This window comes from Sminthopsis crassicaudata, chromosome X, assembly GCF_048593235.1.
Source record: "Sminthopsis crassicaudata isolate SCR6 chromosome X, ASM4859323v1, whole genome shotgun sequence".
Lineage (NCBI taxonomy): Eukaryota > Metazoa > Chordata > Mammalia > Dasyuromorphia > Dasyuridae > Sminthopsis > Sminthopsis crassicaudata.
The window spans coordinates 76,313,047-76,333,580 of record NC_133623.1 but is presented as its reverse complement, the minus strand read 5'-3'; the positions used below and the strand labels follow the sequence as shown (position 1 = coordinate 76,333,580).

The 20,534-nt window shown below is 41.5% G+C and overlaps 1 protein-coding gene across 1 annotated transcript; it reads right to left on the bottom strand.

The window, feature by feature from the left end:
- Positions 1 to 1,639: 1,639 nt before the first annotated feature.
- ZC3H12B (zinc finger CCCH-type containing 12B) lies at positions 1,640 to 17,931 on the bottom strand. Its single transcript, XM_074277453.1, has 5 exons — positions 17,175 to 17,931; positions 13,874 to 14,013; positions 10,044 to 10,278; positions 9,056 to 9,162; positions 1,640 to 4,771 (listed from the first exon to the last, which is right to left on the bottom strand). Exons 1-5 carry the CDS (start codon positions 17,768 to 17,770, stop codon positions 3,321 to 3,323), a joined length of 2,529 nt encoding a protein of 842 aa, XP_074133554.1. The 5' UTR covers positions 17,771 to 17,931; the 3' UTR covers positions 1,640 to 3,320.
- Between the last annotated feature and the right edge of the window lie 2,603 nt (positions 17,932 to 20,534).

The window sequence follows — 20,534 nt, the reverse complement described above, 5'->3', positions numbered from 1 at the left end:
TGTGAACATGGCACTAAAGGGTACTGGAAAAGTTGTCTCAGTTTGTCTCTTAGCTACAAGTGCTATTTGTAAAGAAAAAAGCCTTGTAAATAAAAATTACTCCCGCACCAGGTCAGGGTGACACACAGTGTCACAAACATTGCAGGTGGGCACAAGAGATACTGAAATTAGTTTAGAGATGAGTTTTGTACAAGCTTGTTGTTTTATACAATCAAGAAAAAAAGAGATACAATTTGTATCAACAAACAAAAGGTCATTTCTGGATATTTGAGGTGTTGCTCTCAGCCGCTTGGATCCGGACATGCTGTGAGGATGTTGGGGATGTTGGGAGGAAGTTGGAAGGAGGTGGGAATGAAGTAGCTGAAGGTCAGAAATTACAGATGTTGATGGAAAGAAAGGTAGGGTATGGGGGTGGGGCATGAGGCAGTGAATTTAAATGTTTTTAATCAATGCCTTTGGCCTTTTCAAGAATATTAGCTAATAGGATGAATTGGGTTTTACAGATCTTTTGATTGTTAGAACTGCCCATGATCAGCCAGCCAAAACTTCCTGATTTTTAATTTCACAAATTCAATGATTTAGGCATGAAGGCAGTGTCATCTTTCAATTTTGTTGACTGGAGGCACCAGGCTTGTATTAATTGATCTTATATGAAATGGTATCAATGAGAAAAATATGAACATGTGAGTTATAACAGTAAGTTTTCATAGAATCATTTTTTTTTGAGGCTGGGGTTAAGTGACTTGCCCAGGGTCACACAGCTAGGAAGTGTTAAGTGTCTGAGACCAGATTTGAACTCAGGTCCTCCTGAATTCAGGGCTGGTGCTCTATCCACTGTGCCACCTAGCTGTCCCTTCATTAACAATCTCATTCCCATTGTTCCTGTACTTTAAGGTTTGAAGTGGATCACTTTCATCACAATTCTTTGAGGCAGGAAGTTCGAGTATTGCTATCCCTGTTTATCAGGTGAGGAAAATGAAGACCAGTTAAGCAAAGTGTCCTGCCCATAATCATGCAATAAGTTGTCAGAATTGGGTCTAGACCCCAGCTCACCTGCTTCTTTCATTGTTGGACAAAAAATGTATTTTGTACATGAATAACATTCTGAGGGGTGGTTTATTTAGGGTGATAGATGGAATGGATGCACAAATTTGGGAAAGGAGTCAGAATTAGAACAGATTAACCTTCTCTGTAAATGGTAGGAACAAGCTATGCTGGGAATGATATGTTCTGTTGCTCAGGACAGGGAAAGAGTACCAGAAAGCAGCACACAAAGCCTTTATCAAAACACCAGAAACAACCCTAACAGCAGCCTCACAATCCGTGTGTTTCACAGTAAGAAACATTTAGGCAGTGTCACACCTTCTCATGAAGAGACAAAAGGCCTAGGTAAGGCCTTCTCAACTTTCATGAAAAAAACTACAGTAGGAAGTCAGCAATTTCCAACTCCCAAACTCTAAAGCTGGCTTAAAATGATGAAAAATATATTAGATTCAAAAAAGGGCATCCATTCAGTGCAGCTTAAGAAAAAACAAAACAAAACAAAACAACAACAACAAAAAAAAAAAACAAACAAAAAAAACAACCAATGGATTTGCCTCTGCTGGAGGCTTTTCACTACAATGGATTCCACCCTGAGCAAAGTACAAATTGCACAAGCCATGCCCTCCCCCCCCCCTTCCCAAGTAATGCATCTGAAAAATGTCACTAGGCAAATTGTACACCTTTGGTGTGAGGACCTACAGTGAGAAGCTAAGCTACCTGATGGCAAGTCAGAGATGAAACGTTTGTTCTCAAAGCTAGGTTGTTCCTTCCTGAAAAATATCCTACTTTGCATCTATATGAGAGTACTATGCCATAAGTGATTGGTTTTGTTGCCTAGTGACTAATATAAAAGTTAGTTTTAACTGAGAGATCAGGCAGTGGAGAGGAATGAGCAAAAGACTGGGACCCAAGAAACAGAATCCAGCCTCAGCTCTGCTGCCACTTATAAACTGTGGGACTGTGAACAACTTCGGCCTCCTCTCAGGACCCCAGATATCTCATACATAAAATGAAGGGAGTTACTGGATAGTTTTTGAGTTCCCTTCCAAAGTGGACATTCACTGTTCTGATTGTTCCTTCCAACACATTCCTTGTTTGAAGGGCCATTCCAGCTGTCCAGTCTAAGAGTCTACAGTTCCTCACTTTTGTTTTCAGAGGGGTGAATAACACAGAGCTGGCCAGCCAAATGAGGGCATGTTTGTCAGTGAAGCTTTAATATTTCTTTGAAATGCCAATCATTTTGAATATGAAACTTTGTGCCGGAAGGCAGTTCCTACTAGGTCACGAGATGGTACCTGATTTTGACAGGAAGCCTTTGAAGGCCAGACTCCATGGCATCCATGTGGGACTGCAGGGAACAAAATTCGCTTCCATCAGCTCTTCCAAAAAGGAATGCTGCAACTTGACCTCGGCTTTATCAAATGAAACCAGTGAGAGACTTTCATTGTTAGAGAAATGTCAACAAGCATTGACATTTGAAAAAGTGCAAAGGGTAGAATCTGTTCTGTTCTGTCACTAAACACAGCAATCTTCTGTGCTGCTGTGCTGCTGGTTAGCCCCTTCCACTTTGATACTCTCTGCTAATGTGAGATGCAACAAAGATGGCCCAGTCGGCCTTTCTACCTACATGGTTGAGTGTAGGTTCAGGATCATGCAGAGTTCATTTTCTAAAACTGTGTGTGTATGTGTTTATATACATACATACATACATATATATATATATACATACATATGTATATATGTTTATACTCATGTAGTATAGACATACACTGATATAAATCTATAACTCAATAGAAAATAGTATTTACAAATATTTATATATGTGTGTGCATATATATATATATATAACATATATATTACACACATACATACACACACTTAATGCACCCCAGAAAATATACATTCAAACGTGCAACATAACTGCTGACAATAGATTTGCACTTACAGCATTCAAGGATAAACTGTGATCCCATTTTTCATTAAGGATATTTGATGGCCATATCCATGCAGTAAGATATGCATTTCCTTTCACACAGTTTTTGAAATTCCTACTTTAAAACAACCCTAAAATATTAAACCTATGTACAACACAATCTGATTTGGGTGCTCTTGCTTCTGCCTTTAGTGTAGCACTGACATACTTTTTCCTGTACATAATCAATGAGTAAGAGAATACTAGTAATGACATTCCTGGGAGGGTTTCTTCCACTTAGCCGCCTTCCCCCATATCTTCTCTCCCTGGATTGCTCATTCCAGAAAGGACTAAGAAGTATCCATTAACGTCCTGAGCGCAACTTGGCCACAATTATGGCTGCCAGCTGCTGTGCATCAGTCATGTGAGGATTCTTCTCCATCACTGAGAGGACGATGCCAACCGGGAAGATATTGCAGAGGTTCTTATAGGTCTGATACTGGTGTTCAGGAATCATGTGATGCTCCCTTGGCTGGCCACACATCCCAACCCAAGGATTCCTCCAGATCTGCTCCATCTTTTCAGGCATGCTCCTCACCATGACCGGCTCATAACAGGGTTGCATGAGGTTAGTGCTCAAAGGGTACGAGTGATAGTTGTAGGAGTCAGCAGCAGCAGGATAGGGCAGAGGGTCCCAGCTGGCATGTTGCTCCCGGCACAGGGGTGGCCGCCTCTGCCTCATTGGGTTGCCATCGTAGAGGCGGGAATCAGAAATGCTGTCCATCCGTGTCATCACCAATGCTCGGCCTGGTGGAGCTGTACCTGGGGGGTGGATTCCCTGAGGCACAGGATAATCTCCGGGACAACTAGATCGAGCTCCAACTACTGGGTGGTGAGGCTGGGCATGCAACACTAATCGGGGTGCTGGATGTTTGTGGGGAACCTGTTTGGGTTCATCTGGACCATAACTGTGAACTCTTGTTAAGGCTTCATGGTAACCATGTGAGAAAGGCTGGAGATGGTTTTGTGAGCAGGATCGGTTCACCTTCATAGCATCTTCCTGACTAGCCTCTACTACACCCAAATATAAATCGCTGTATGAGGAATAAGGATCACTACTTGTATGGCTCATGTGTTTGTCATGGCAGGGGCTGGCATTGCGAGCATACATGCTGCACGTGTGACGGTCTGGCTCAGCCCCATAGTAGTCTGCACCATGGCCACTGTTGATGGTTAGGTTGGAGAAGTCACTCATCAACGAGTAGTAGCCACGATCCCCCAAGGAGTCATACTTTGGGTACTGCTCAGTGTAGCCAATAGAGGTGCCGTGGCTATTAGTGACCAGGATGGGTGGGTATTGCATACTGGTTCTGTGTTCCAGGGAAGATTTCTGATGGGTGAATTGTGAGGAACCAGGCACTGGGCTGCTTGCAGAGCGGGTGTTCAGGGCACTTGCCGCATGGCTTTTGGAAGGAGGAAGTGTGGGGACGCTCAATGCTGTCACCAGGGAGGGGGTGGAGTTAGTCTCAGACTTACGAATGATAGGCAGCCTCTCCTCAGTTTCCACAGCCCCAGACCGGATGCTGGGATCTGACTGGCGTTTGGGAGCAACACGCTTCCCTTCAGAACTGGGTTCACTCTTGGAAGCAGGCATTGGTGCCGCACTGCCACCCTTGGGTAATGCTCCCTCACTCATGGTTTTGATAGCTGACAGTTTGGCACTGATGCGGAGCTCATCTGCTACTGCCCTCTGTGGTTGGTTGGCACGCTCTGGGTGGTAGTATTTACACTTGTGGCCATACGTGCATTTTTTACCTGAAAAACAATGGTTTGGAGTAAGATTCTCTCTACTAGATTAGAGCAATAAGCTAGGACTTCCCCCAGAATTTTCAAAGGTACAGGCCATAGCATCAGAGTGTTTTGAATTAGATGAGCTCTTAGAGCTCATACAGTCTAATGCCCTGCCTGTACAATTAATGACAGTCACCCAGCCCTGCAGGAGCACCTTCATCATCAGTGATGGTGAGTTCAAAAACCAGGGTCTACTCCATCATTTGGATAACTCTTGTTAGGAAATCCTACCATTCACACACACATACACACACACACACACACACACACACACACACACACACACACACACAAAATATCCCAACATTCCTCATGTCCACTTCTATTCTGAGGAGAAGATAAAATGTTTCCCTTCAACTATTTCCCCATTGGAGTAAAACAAAAACTAAGTATCATCTCCCACAGTCTTGTGTGTATCAGGAGATCTCAATCATGTGGCACAATGGAAAACGCATAGATTTGGGGTCAGAGGATCTGGATTCAAATCCTGGCTCTGCTTCCTGTGTGGCTGTGGGAAACTCACTTTATCTCTCTGCATGCCCTCATGTGTAAAATGGGGGTTGGGGCAAGGTTGGATTAGATGTTCCTTATAGATCTAAAACTTTTAGCTAATTTCCTACACTGGTGATTCAGGTGCTATTCTGAAGATAGGCCACACACTGTAACCATATTCAATAAAGGTTAAGAACCATTCCAGATTGAAATAATGTCCTTACACGGGCAAGCAAATGGGAAGCTCCATGATGTGTGTGTGTGTGGGGGGGAAATTGGCTCTGACTTCAAAGGATTTGGATTCAAATTTTACCTCTGAAGCTTTCTACCTAGGTGGCCTTGGATAAAAATCATCTTATATCCATAGACCTTGGTCTATAAAATGAAGGGCTGGCCCTCTAAGGTCACCCCAAACCTTGAATCCTATGAATTTTGTATCCCAAGAAGACCTTTAGAAGGTTAGATTTCAAAGGCCATAAAAAGTTGTTAAATGGAAATTAGATGGTATTTGGTAGGAGAAAAGATGACCACCAACCAGGAATGATGATGTTTTTGTCTTTGGCACTGTAAGGCTATTATAAAATACTTCCTTCTCCACAAGCTTGTTATTGAAATTTCACAAAGATAGTGAGAAATAGAGAGGGGATATAAGTTGCCTAGGATCATCTGGCCAGGATGGAAATTGGGGCTTTGGATTCTAAGTCCAAATGTCTCTTCATTGAGCTTGGGAGATGGATGGGAACAAGAAGTTAAGTTTTTGAGTCTGTAGAAGAGATTTTACGTCAGGAAAGGTGCTGGACTTCCCTAACTCTTGAGTCAGTCTTTCTAACTCTGAGATTCTATGCCTATATGATAGCCTAGTAATAGGCTAGTGGGTGCTTCTCACCAAGGGTCAAATGTCAGGGCCAGGATAGAGTGTTGGACTCTCCCCTACATCCCCACAAGAAGACCCTCACGCCTAACATGGCAAGTACCACACAGGTAAGCATCAATCACCAGATGGGTCATTTTTTTCTTAGGAACTCAAGGACTGACCTCATTCCCTTCTGCTCAGGGAACAACAACCTTCTCTTCTAAAGTCCTTACTTAACTAAAGTCTTTACTTAACACTGAGAACATTCTGTTGGAAAGGGGATGACATTAGAAGAGTTGAGTCCACCATTCTGCTTAAGGTAAAAAAAGGAAGCAGAGGCTGAATTTAATGCAAGAACATCCAGAGGCCATGATTAGTGGGAAGGATAGTGGAAGTGGGAGGCTGGAGCCTTGTCTTCTAAGTGCCAACTGCAACATCTACTAGCTGCATTGCCTGGGACAGATCATGAATCTGGCTGATGGTCTTCATGAATTGTTGGGGCCAAAAAAGCCCCCTCTCCTGCTACCATGGATTAATTACCATCTCTATGATAATCATTCTTAGACATAGTTATGCAGCCCTAACCTCTCTCCAACTGTCTTTCAATATCTTGCTGGATGATCAGTTGACACCTTAAACTCAGTATGTCCAAAATGAAGTCCCTGTCTTTTGTTTATTTTTGTATTATTTTTCTCCCAAGCCCTCATTCCTTCTATCTTCCCTATAGAGGGCAACACTATCTTCCCAGTCCCTCAGACTCACAATCCAGGGGGTCATCCTGGACTTCTCACTATCTTTCACCCATATCCAAACTGTTGCCATGGCTACAGATTTGACCTTTGTAACATCTTTCAAACATGCCCTCTTCTCTCCTCTCACAGTGATCTGACCCTGGTGCAGGCCCTCCCAACCTCACACCTGGACTATTACAATAGCTACACGGGAGGAGAGGTGTCTTGCCTGCCTCAGTTCTCTTCCCACTCTAATCCATTCTCCATTCACCATTCACCAAATCATCAAAGTGATTTTCCTAAAGTGCAAGAAAGATCATGTCATCTCCCATACTCAATAAACTCCAGGGGTTCCCAATTGTCTCCAGGAGCAAATACAAAATACTCTGGCATTCGAAGCCCTTTCCTGCCTTCCCAGTCTTCTCACACTTTGTTCCTCAACATGTACTCTTTGGTCCAGCGACCTCAGCCTGTTGGCTGTTCTACAAACCAGACTCTCCATCTCTCAACTCCAGATACTCTCTTTGGCTGCTTCTCTAGGCCTGGAACACTTGCCCTCCTTGGCCCTGACTACTGACTTGACTGGTCTTAAGACCTAACAAAAAGTCCACCTCCTATAGGAAGTTTTCCCTATAGCCCCTTTATTCCAGTATCTTCCTTTTGTTCATGTTCCTGTATTTATCCTTTTTAGAGTTTCTTTGTATGTATTTGTTTGCATGACTCTCCCATTAGATTGTAAGTCCCTGTCTTTTGTTTCTTTCTGGATCTCCAGCACTTAGAACAGTGCTTGGCACATAGTAAGCAATTAATAAATGTTTATTGGCTGATTGATTGATGGTCCTCTCTAAGCTTAAAGAAGCTAGGTCTTAGGGGCATCTAGGTGGGGCAGTGATAGAGCACCAGCCCTGAAGTCAGGAGGACCTGAGTTCAAATCTGACCTTAGACACTTAACACATCCTAGCTGTGTGACTCTGGGAAAATCACAACTCCAATTGCCTGAGGAAAAAAAAAACAAAAACAAAAACAAAACCAAAAACAAACAAACAAAAACGGAAGAAATAAAGAAGCAGCTAGGCCTTAAATGACAGCCATCCAATCTATCCCTGGGCCTCCATTTAAAGCTCCTCCAACTTGGAGGGACCTATCTGAGCCTTCTAGTGCCAGTTACTTGCATACTGCATTGAGGCATCAGAGTTATATTTTACCAGAGCTGCCCTTAGTAAGGGAGTCACTCCATAACCTCTCCTATAGATCCTAAATCTAGAACTATAAAAGAGAACCTCTGAGGCCGTTTAACAAATGAAGTAACTGGATCCTAGAGATGTTAAACAATTTGGTCAAGGTCACACATAAGACGCTAGATCTAGAGTGGGAAGGGATCTTAGAGGCGATCGAATCTACATCTAGATTTTACAGATGGGAAACTGAGACTCAGAGAGGATCGATGAGCCTCCCAAAGTCACAGTCATAGCAGGATTAGAAGTCAAATCCTCGACTGTTAATCTGTGCTCTTCCCCATTTTATCTGGTTTAGCGAACAGGTCTACCAACAAGTATTAGCAAATACTCTGCAACTAATAGTATTAGAGGGTTGCCAAAGCACTGAAAGTTAAGTGTCTTGTCTAACATCATGGTGCCATTGGGTTTCCTGGGAGAAACTTGAACCTGAGCATGCTGACCTCCAAGGCTGGTCAATAGGTCACATCACCCCTTCTTGGAATATTAATAATAATCAAAAGAAGGAAAACATCCACAGAATTATTTACCAATGACTTCATCTTGCTATGCCTCAATTCCCTCATCTGTCATATGAAGACACTCACCCTTGTACTGCCTACTTCAAAGGGACATTATAAGAAAAGTTACTCAAAAGACCAAAAGCACCAGAGAAAACTGAGTTCTTGTTATTCTTAATTATCATAAAAGCAACAATTGTTATCATAATGATATCAAAATGAATAAAAATGCCAAATTCAAAAGCAGTCACTGATCACATATCTCTTGGAGTCTCAGTATCCTCATCTCTAAAACTGAGATAATGATACTACATCAAATCCCTTCCCAGGTTGTTATAGGGAAATTTGTGGTATATCACAAAGGGTTAAAATCATAGGAACTCTAGTATGAATAGGATTCTTTGACAGGTAACTTAGTTCTCCAGCTGAGTACCCACCATAAGGGCATGGCTGCTTTTTATGCTCAGGAATCACAGGTTTCTTTCTTAAGAAATTTTCCAGACTTGGACCATGACGCCCTAAGGGGTCATCCGGAGGCATAAACCTGAAAGATAGTGTGACAAAGTAATTATTTCAATCATATTTAATAACTAATTAATGAATCAGGATCAAAGATTTTCCTCTTTTCTACCTCCTCATCCAGAAACTAACCTGTGTGGGAAATATCTCTGATTTACCCAAAGCAAGCTCTAATGAGAAAGTAAAAAAAAAAAAAAATTCTAAGTTTGAACAATGGGTGTATTCCTGCTCATTGTGTTTGCCAGACAGGTGTAGGAAAATGTGGATACTGTCTTTTGTCTTAACAAATGATATAAAAATTGATTATCTCTTTGACCAAGATTTGAGTAATCTAAGTCATGAACCCTAGGACAATTCACCTCCCATTGTGTTAACCAAGCAGAGTTGATTGCCACCCTCAGGTACCAAATGAAGGTAAGATTAAAAACCAAAGTAGGAACACCTACTCTTTGAAGGGCATAAAAATTGTTCCTCACTTCCATGAGGAATCTTTGGTCTAAGAGAAACAGCCAAATGACCCTCATGCTGGCCTTATTGGTTAAATTATTAAATTATCTGGAAATGATGTCTCTTGAACCTTTTAACTGTCACATTAGAAAGGTGTGAATGCATTCCTTGTGATGACTTGGCTCAAAAATTCTCTGAGCTCAGAGAGAGAACCCATAAACTCTAGAGTGCAAAGCCTGCTTTTTTCACTCTATTTTTTTTTCAACAAGGCTAATATGAAAATATGTTTTGCATGACTTCACCTGTATAATTGATATCATAGTACTTGCTTTCTCTTTGGGTCAGGATGGGGCTGGAGGGAAGGAGAGAATTTGGAACTCAAAATATTTAAAACTGAAATGCTAAAAAGAATTAAATTTTAAACTAGAATTGTCTGGGGTCCCCAGGCCCAGAACTTACTTGTCATTGACAAAGGAAAACATCAGTAGTCTCTCTTCGATGAATTTCTTCCACTCAGGCTTCTCATTCTGAAGATCCCGGTAGTTATCATTGGACACAATGATGCCATCAGAGTCAAAAGCCAACTTGACGATGAAACGGTCATCATAGCAGACGACTCTCCTGCCTTGTACTCTTCGAGATGGAGTAAAGACAAGAATCTTTTCTTTCTCCAGTTTACGTAAGATATCTTGATCTGCAAAACAAATTACATGTCCAGAACAGAAATCTAAGACTGTTATGTTGGATATATGTTTAAGAAATTATCTCTTACTGCTATCTTTTGTTTCTAGACTATCTTCATTTGTAAATAGTTACTGTTTCCCGTTCCTTCCCAGGGAGCTGTTCCCTGATAATGGAAAAGAATTTTGGCAGAACCAATCAATTCATCAGTGAGACAGTCCATAGTTCTGGAGTGTTTTCTAAGTCACAATTCATATATAGGAATGGAATGGAGAGATGAGAATGAAAACATCAGTGTGCAAATTCTAGCACCACCACTGCTTAGCAGTGAAACTGCAGAAGGTCACAGAATTTCTCCCCATAATGGCAATCCCGATCTCCCTTTATAAAGGGGAAAGTCAATCCTTTCCTGTCACCCTCTCCATGGACATTTGGACACCTCTGGGAGGGAGGGAGCAAAGGGTGATCTTCCCTTTTTCCAGTGGAGGAGATGGCCAGACAGAGGGTTTGCCAGCTCTGCAAAGGCAGGTCTCAAGGTTCCTGAGCCAATGCTTATTTCACTCCCTTGGGTTGCCTAGTATTAGGCAATATTGCCAACTATTATAGTTGAAAAAGCAAGTTTGAGAGGAGGTGCGGGCACAGGGATGGAGTGAGTTAAGACCCCTTCAGCACAGAGCCCTTGGTGTACAAACATATTGTTCACTCAGGGGGCTGATCAAACACAGCACATGTCAGTGAGAGTGGGGAGCTCCTTCCTACACTGAGAAGCTCCAGTCAGTGGTTATTGGTGAACTTGTGCTACTCCTAATGTAGAATCTCCTCTCCCACCCAATAAATACAATAAAATACAAAAAAAAAAAATTACGACTATATGTGATCCTAGGGAAGAGCTGAGAAAATTTATCTTCTTCCTCTTCTCTTTCCAGAGGTGGGAGAATAGGGGTGTGGAATACAGTGTATACTGTCAGCCGCAAGTAATGTGTGGATTAGTTTTGTAATCTTGCTTTTACTTTTCTTTTTACTTCTTCATTCCAAGAATAAAGAAGAGATAGGATAAACTTAGAAATGAAGGTAAGACTGAAAACCAAAGATATCAATACAAATGAAAAAATACAAGTCTTTTCTCCAAAGCTTCCTCAAAATGTGGGCTATCACTGACTTTTGGAAGACCAAGCCAGGGGGACCCCAAAACAAATCTGCCATACAAGGAACAGAGTCACAAAGCAAGAAGCTTAGTTTAGAGGAGTTTTAATTACAAAAACTCATGGAGTTATCTGGTATGTCAGAGATGGGCTGTACTCTGCATTGGTGGAGGGAGTACCCACAGTAAAGGAATAATGAGTCCCTGAAATATCAAAGTAATATGTGGTGGTGGCAAGATTAGTCCAGAGATCTGAGTTCAAATGATGCCTATGCCTCCCCCTCTATGAGCCCATCTGTTGTGACAGATGATAGTCCTTGAAGCACCATAGGGGCCCAGGGATAGTGTTTGGGGGAAGATAAAGCATTTTTGTAAATGAGAAAGCACCAAAGAGAAGAAGGGATCTAGGGTTAGCAGCAAATTACTTGCCAACACAGGCTAAAACCATTTCAAGCAGCTTTGCCCATTCCCACCCTGGGAGTCATGCTTTTTCTCCCTAACACCTGTCTTTGGCTAGCAGAAGGGCTGTCGAGATCTCCCACCCCTCTCCTCTGCCTGCTGAGAAGCAGGTCCTTCAAATACTACACACATGAACTTACATGTGGGCTACATTGGTCAGCAAGAAGTCTCCTGCCCTGGGAGTCAGGAACTCTGGGTTCAAGTCCTAGCTCTATCACTTATTAAGTTTTTGCTGCCAGATCTTTTCCTGTCCCTGGGTCTCAGCTTCCTCTAAGGTGTGTGTTTTCTTTGTTTAAGGTTCTGAGGGCCTTCCCAGCTCTTATATTTCATGTCCTAAGGTCCCTCCCAGCTCTGATATTGCATGTTCTATAAGGTCCTACCCAGCTCTGATACTCTATGGTTATCAATACCATGAAAACAGAACTTTTCCATTAATCTTTAGACTTCATTTAAAATGCCGTGTTTCTAGTCCTGTATTTTAGTAAGATTTCCAGGAGACTAAAGACTATAGTGAACAATGACCGGCATAGTCAGCTTCATGAGCAAGAGTAACTAGCTGCTACAACCCTCCTGAAGAAATGTTTCTGAATGTCAACATACTGGAAAAGCCAGGAGAAGACATTACTATAGTAGAGTTAATAAATTATCTGCACATGAGCCCCTTGATATAATTCCGTGGATCAAGGGCAAAGGCACTAGGACCCTCATTCCTATTTCCTATTTCCTCCTGGACTGCAGCTGCAGTCATTCCTCAAGATTTCTAAGCAGCTGCTTAGGCTTCCCAAGGGGCTATGTCTACTAGCTGCTGCAGAGGTCACTAACTCAAGCCTCAACATTCTCCACTCAGACTACAAACCAGCCCAGCCCAAAGCAGAATGAAAAGAGGGAATGTTTGGTCCCCTGTTTACTTGGAGAGTCAGAGAATGTTAAAATAGTGCTTGATGGGACCTTAAAACAGAGAAAAGTTTAGAACAGAACTGGGAGGGCCTTAGAACACAGGACATAGAATGTTAGAGCCAGAGAACAGAGAATGTCAGAATGTCAGAAGCTGAGAGGCACCGTAGAACATAGAATATCAGACCTAAGACAGGCACCTCAGAACAATGTTAGAAAGTTAAAAGTGTAAGGGATTTTAAAAGACTGTCTAGTTTAAGCTTCTTATTTAACAGATGAGGAAATTGAGGTTCAGAGAGGGGGAGTGATTTACCCAATCACACAGCTAGTTGGTGGCAAAACATTTAGTTGGCATCCCAAATGGAGCCAGGAGGGACCTTGAGCTATCTAGCAGAACCCTGCCCACATCTTTCCCATACCCTTCCCATCCCGGTCCCCTGTGATTTTACAAAGGAGGAAATTGAGGTTGGGGAAGGTGAAGTGATTTGCCCATTAGGCCATTCTGATGGTAGGTGTTTCAGGAGCAATCTGAACCAACCCCTTTGGGCTTTCCAGGATACAGGGCACTCCTTCCATTATGACATACTGGGAAGAACCCTAGGTCAAGAGTCAGGAAGCCTGGGCTCAAGTTGGGTTCTTCTACTGTCTGTTACATGACCTAGAGCAACTCCTTGAAATCTGTGAACTTTAGTCTTTTCTTCTGTTAAATGAGGACAATCATACTCGAACTTCCCACCTTGGAGGGGGTATTATAATTGTCCAATGAGAATACACATGTCGAAGGGGTGTAGCAAATGGATTTTGCTGTCTAGCTTTAACGCAGGTTTTCCCTTCCCCTCTAAGTCTCAATAGCCCAATCTATAAAATAGGTAGAATAATACTTAACCTACCTCACTGAGTTGTAGGCAGAGAATAGCTATGAAGGTGTGCAGGCAGGAGAGTCATGTGAGCTTTCCTTCCCAGCAGGCTTTTTGCTCAAGCATCCTTGCTCTTTTAGGTCCTGGAGCCTGGGGGAGGGTGTGGAGCAGACCGGCCAGTTTTCCCTACAAGTATTCCCGGCCAACAGGGCAAGCTCAGCCATAAGCTGAGAACAAATATCTTTTAGATGCATTACCTGTAATTGGTGCATCAGGGCGAGACTGCTCCTTCCGCCATGCAGGTACAAACACTGTAATATCTTTATGGCCTTTCTCCAGAAACCAGTCCACAGCTAATTGTATTCCCCTGCAGGAGAAGCCTTCTTTGTTCCCATGGCTGAAATAATATGGAAAGTAATAGGGGAGAGCAGAGACAGCAATTTACAAATGGATACACAGATCTCAGTCTTTCTTACTTACAAAGGCTTAGCCCAGCTAGAGTTCTCAGTCTGGAAAAGCAAACCACAAGGGGAGGGAGGCAGGGAGAAGAAGAAGAACTTGGCTTTATTTTGTTTTTAATTAAATCCAACATATCTTCAATTAATTGGTGTATTTCTTTGTTGCTTTCAGTTACAAAGCCCTTTTACCTCCATTATCTCCATGGATCTTTCTAATAGCCCTGTGAGTTAAATAGGCCAGGAATTGTCCTATTGGTCAAAATATAGAGCACACTTCTAAAACTGCATATTTTTGTAAAAGGGTAAAAGAATACATATAACATCTATTATATCTATTACATATAATAGAAATTATATAATATACATCATATATTTTATATATAATATTTATTTGACATATATTTTAAATATTTTATATTCTATACACATATTATATGCTACAGATTATTGTATAAAAATATATGTAAAGGAAGGGGCCTAGACAAGGGATTTCATCAAGATAGGAATTTCTGGAGGAGGAAATGCCTTTACCTATTAAAGTAACAGGTATTAAGGCTGGTACCTTGTGACTTGTCCCAGATTATACGGCCAGGATGTGTCAGAAGCAGAAACAGGGGTTCCTCATTTTGAAGCCAGCTCTCCATTCGCTAATGAAAAATAAACTCTCCATATAGACTATGTTAAGGGTTTACAAGAGCCTTATATGCAGGGAAAGTAGAATTTATAGGATCATTAGGTATTGTATTGAGTGGGGCAGGGGTCCAATCAATCAACAAACATTTAGTAGGCATCTACTACATGCCAATCTTAGGTCTTCATATTCCACTTTTGGCACTTTGCCATTAATTACAAGGTCTACAATCTTCTGTGTATCCACAGTTTTTATAAGTGGAAACTGACAACAGTTGTCTTGGAATACTAACAGGTCAGGCTGGCAGGTGCTATCTCCATAGGGAGAACTGGTGAGAATCCTTCATAAATACTCATGTTGTTGATCCAGTACCCAAGGAAATGTTAAAATGTTAATTACCCAGCTCCTCGGGAGAATGAGCACCATGACACAATTTAGTAGTTAGAAAGAAAATCAGAGAATGAAAAACTTAAGAAGTGGATTAGAAAAGGATTAAATTTGTTGCCATCATTTTAAAAACTGGGTGGTGGAAGAGGGGGAATCCATGTCATACATGTGAGTCTTGGCCATAGAAATCTGGGTTCAAGTCCTGGATCTGCATCAACTTGTTCCATGACCTTGAGCACATGTCACTTCCTCTCTTTGGACCACAGTTTCTTCATCTAGAAAATGAGAGGCTTGGGCTTAGACTGAAGGTCCAAAGACTCTAAGATCTCTTTTGTCTCAAAGAATCTGTGAGTATCACACACACACACACACACACACACACACACACACACACACACACGCACACACACACATACACACACACACATACACACACACACACACATACACACACAACAAGCACACATAAATTAATTGACTGGGATGGTGCATGTGAACAAATTCTCTTATACCGTCACATGTAGAGCAGCCTTTCAGGAAGTGGGATCACAGATTTGTCCTGGATTCATCAATTACCAAGCTACAAGAGAAACACACTAACATGGCAGGTAGTTTAGAAGGCCAAGGGAGATTGGAGAAGATAACAGAAGGCCATCCATTCATTGATGGCAAAACTTTGTTAAAAACATTTTCGTTCATATTTCCAAACACATGGTACTTATGGTTCAGATTCCTCAGTGAAAGAGGTTAGAAGAAATGGAAAGAACTCAGACGAGGCATCAGAGAACTAGCTTTTTGTTTCAGCCATATCACTGCCAACTTCTGTCCTACAATCTTCTCTGATGGAAAATGAAAGGTATTGGGCTGGTTGGTCTCAAAGGCTCTTCCTAGCTTTCTGACATTTAACATTCTAAGGTCCCTTCCATCTCTAATTCTTTGAATTCTAAGTACCCTTCTAAGATCTAGAAAGTTATATTCTAAGGACCTTCATGGCTCTAACATTCTGTATTCTAAGGCCCCTCTCTGGGAGGTAAAAAGAATTGCCCAAGATGACTGTGGCACCAATGAAGTTTTACATAAGGTTAGATAGAGAATGCTGGGAGCAGTTTATGGAGGCCCTTAGACAGGCCAAGTAGAGCAGTCTGGAAGAGATCTATTCAGAAAAATAACAATTCCCCTTAATGCTTATGGAGCACTTTTTTTCCTCTTCCCTATCCTGTGAAAAATGAGGGTCAGAGTGTCAGGGAAATTAAGAAGATTCCCCAAGGTCAACCTAGGAAAAGCTCAGAGCCTGAAATTGAACCTGGATCTCTGAACTCCAGTGCAATGGTTTTTTCAACATCCCACGGGGAATGGGGATGCTTCCTGGTAGCCTGCTGATCAAAAAGGTAAGTCATGGGGCATGGGATGATAGCATGAAAGAAGTGTTAGAAAGATGAGTCTGGTGTACAGGATGGATCAGAGGCAGGCAAGAGACCACTGAGTCACCTATGGTGTCATATGCTTGTGTTAATTTCAGAATGCCTGAAAAAAACATTGACAACAATTTTCTAGGAGAAAGAATTTAGAAGAGAGGCAGCAGCAACATGAGGGATTTAGATTGACAACCTGCCAACATGAATTCGTATCAGTGACATAGATGGCAAACCAAGTGTTCTAGCCCACTCGTGTGTTTACTGACCCAGAGGGATCACATGCCCATCCCAAAACCTATCTACATCTTACTTTTCTATAAAGTTAGGTTATCTTAAGCTTGAAATCATGCAAGCTTAAGTGTTATCCCTTTCTTTAGAGGGAGAAACTGAGGCACAGAGTGGGAAGTATCTTGGCTAAGGACACACAGGTGACAAGTAGCAGGGTTGGGACTCAAATACAGGACTCCTAACTCCCCATTGGGTATACTTTCCATAGTAGCATGGATTTTTCCTTATTAGACTGTGAGCTTCTTGTAAAAACAAGAACTATCTTTTGCCTCTTTTTTTATCTCCAGCACTTAGCACAGTGCCTAGCATATTGTGAGTGCTTAATGACATTTTCTTATCCTGGATTGCTGTCAGAGAAGAAAATAAATGTTAGCATTACCTCATGGCCACGTTACTTCCATCTATCACAACAGGTCTCAGGTTCTCGATGTTGTCTGCGATCTCACCTTCCAGGGACAGCTCCGGGCTAGTCACATCCCTGCCAGTGTAGCCGTGTTCTGGCCCTCCAGTTTTTTGACCCTCTTCCTCACTCTTGTTCCCTAGCCTCACAAGTTCAGCCAATATGTCATTGATGAGGGCATCTGGACCCAGTTTGCTCAGAACAGTTTGAATCTGCTCCCCAGCATACCCAAGTTTTAAAGCAAAGTCCATTTTGGCCTGGTACTCCTTGTCCACAGAGGGCTGCTTGTCTTCTTCGAGTTTTGGGTCCTGCAGAGTACTGCTCTGAGAGAAGCTGGGTTGGTCCAGACAAGGGGAGCGGCAGAGCTGCGGATGGGGCTTGGGAGGTGGTCCTCGTTCTTGCCATTGGGAATGGCTAGGATTTCGCAAGCCCAGCTGCTCTGGCTCACTCTCAGAGCTGGTCCAGTCATCAGAGTCAATGCTACAGTCCTCAGTAGTTCCTTGCTGAGGGTTCTTCCCTTCTTTGGAAGGTTTCTTCTTCATTCTTAGCATCTTCACCAGGAACCAGACCGTCATCCCGTTCAGCTGCCAGCCAGGGGTAACAATTCCTCCTTTTCACTCCCCAAAATGTTTTAGCTTCATTGCCAAGGTTGAATACTTGGGCAGTATGGATAGGGATTTGTCGTTCCAGCTCAGTCTGTTTGAGTGTACACAGATCCCACAAAAGGTTCCTAAAAACTAACACACATGTGCAACAATTAACTTGAGATACATTCTGGGAAAAGGTCTGGAATGCAGAGACTTACTTCTAAGATATTATATTTCCTATGACTCTTGATTTCTAAGTCTGAAATCATCCTTAAAGTAAAATAAAGTAAAATAAAATATACAAATCTCCATGTTACCTTATTCCCCAATAAACTAAGACACAAAAAAATTCAGTAGTGGCTGAATTATGCTGAGTCCACAAAGTAAATTCATACTTGAAGTTAAGTTTTTCATGAAGTTAAGTAAATTCATACTTGAAGTTAAGTGTTTGTCGCAAGAACTTTAGGGAATGGAAAACATGCTATTGCAATTCCAAACAGGAACAGATTTCTGGAAAATCTACCTTCTTTTCTACTAGTTTCTGTATCTACCCCTTCTAGTTAAGACTAGACCTAGAGTTCAAAAGGTTTACAACCTTCTTTCTACATTTCCTCTAGAGGGAGCTTCATCTGGGAAAACAGGCAAGTCAATAAAATTGCTTCCAGATGAAATAGTCTGTACATAAATAAAGAGGGGAATTCCAGACAAGGCAGAGCATCCATCTTATTTGGGTGGGGCTTATTTGTTTAAATTGTTCAGTTAAAGGAGAAAGCAAAATATAGACCAAAATATAAACTGGGAGAGATATCAAATCAAGTGGATAATAATGCATAAAAGATGATGAGGCCTTATGAGAATTCATGAGCTTCTTCATGTCCCACCATTGCCAGTCAAAAACATTTCTCTCTTTTTCTCTCACAACTTGTTATGATAGAGAGTAAACATGTTAAGTGGCAAAAGAACTACCTCTTGTTGTATTACAAAAATGAAAAACTTTTCTTAAAAAGAAAAATGCTCACAAAGGGTCGCTAGGTGGTGCTGCAGTAGACTGAGCACCAGCCTTGAAGTCAGGAGGAACTGAGTTCAAATCCGGCCTCAGATACTTAACACTTCCTAGCTGCCTGATCCTGGGCAAGTCACTTAACCCCAATTGCCTCACCCAAAAGAAAAAATGCACATGAGTCAATACCAACAACTTCATGTTGTAGAAATTTAAATAAGACACAATACTGGTTTTACTGTTGCATTTGAAAAATATTGTGAGCACTCATGGCATATCCTCAAACATTCTTGTCAATGAGTCTAAGCTGGAGATCACTCAAATTCAAAAACTATCAGAGTTGGAAGAGACTTTAGAGTCCAAACTGGTACAGCTGCAAAGGGTCCTAAAATCTAGAATGTCAGAGTTTGGGGAAAAAAAAAAAATTCTAAGAATGGCAGAAGTGGAGGAAACCTCAGAATGTAGAACACAGAACTGGGAGGGACCTTGAACCATGGACCTCAGAACACAAAATGTCAAAGCGAGGAGACACCTTAGAAAACAAAATGTGTGATTTGGAAAGGACTTTAGAGCCATATATTATAACATCAGCAATTTAAAGAACTTTTGAACAAAACATCATACCAAATGTTAAAGGTAACTGGGCAATTACTTAGTTCAACTCTTTTATTTTACAGAGGAAGAAACTGAGTCCCAGAAAGAGTGACTTGTCAGTAGCAAAGCCAAGACTCAAGATCTCAAGCTTTGTTTAGTAGAGGGGAAAGAATCCTTCCCTCTCAAAGGAACAAAAATCACCAGGTAAAATTAGAAGGGGCAGGGAACAAATGTGGGTTCAAGATTGAAACAATAATAATAACTAAGAATGTTGTTACCTTGTAAACTCTGTTGGATTCCTGGCACTCAATCAGTATCTTATTCACACCTGATAAGCCCTTAATAAATGGTTATTGGAACCTTACGCCCCCCCCCCCTACAGGTCATTGAGTTCAATCCTCATTTTATTGACCAGGAAAATGAGGCCCATAAAGACTGACTCAGTTCAAAGTGACTTGTTCATGAACATCCAATAAAGGGGGGAACCAGAATCTGAATGCAGGGTCTCTGACTCTTTCCATTTGTAGTTAGTTGGATAGAATGTGGGACCTGGAGTCAGGAAGACATGAGTTCAAACCTGCCTTAGACAGTAGCCACGTGACTTGAAGCAAGTCATTTAACTTTTTATGCCTCATTTTCTTCATCTGTAATGTGGGCATAATACCTGATAGGGTTTTGATAAGGCTCAAATGAGTAACTTATATAAGAGCTTTGTAGAGTGCTACATATAAATGCTAAGCAGCTGTTAATATTGTTATTGTTGTTGTTGTTCCATTCCATTGCTTTCCAGGTTTAGCTTAAAAAGGATGATTACTTATTGGAGATGTTTGAGACAGAATGTCTCCATATGGGCACAGGTGGTGGACTTTGGGCATTCTCAGTTCTGAGAGTCTATGATGCTTTGGTGAATCTATCATATCTTAATATAGGATGAAAAAGACTATTTCTAACATTTAGAAAATTCCTTAAGAGTTTTTTTTTAATTTTTCTAATGTGTTTTGCTCTTGTTTCACCTTCATTTCTAAATTTATTTCTTGCTATCCTTCTGAACCCATTGATACAATTTATGTAACAAACAAGAAAGAAAGGAAAACGAAGTTTAGTGAAACAAATATAGCTTCTAAATCTGACAACATATGCAATGGTCTGTACCCACAG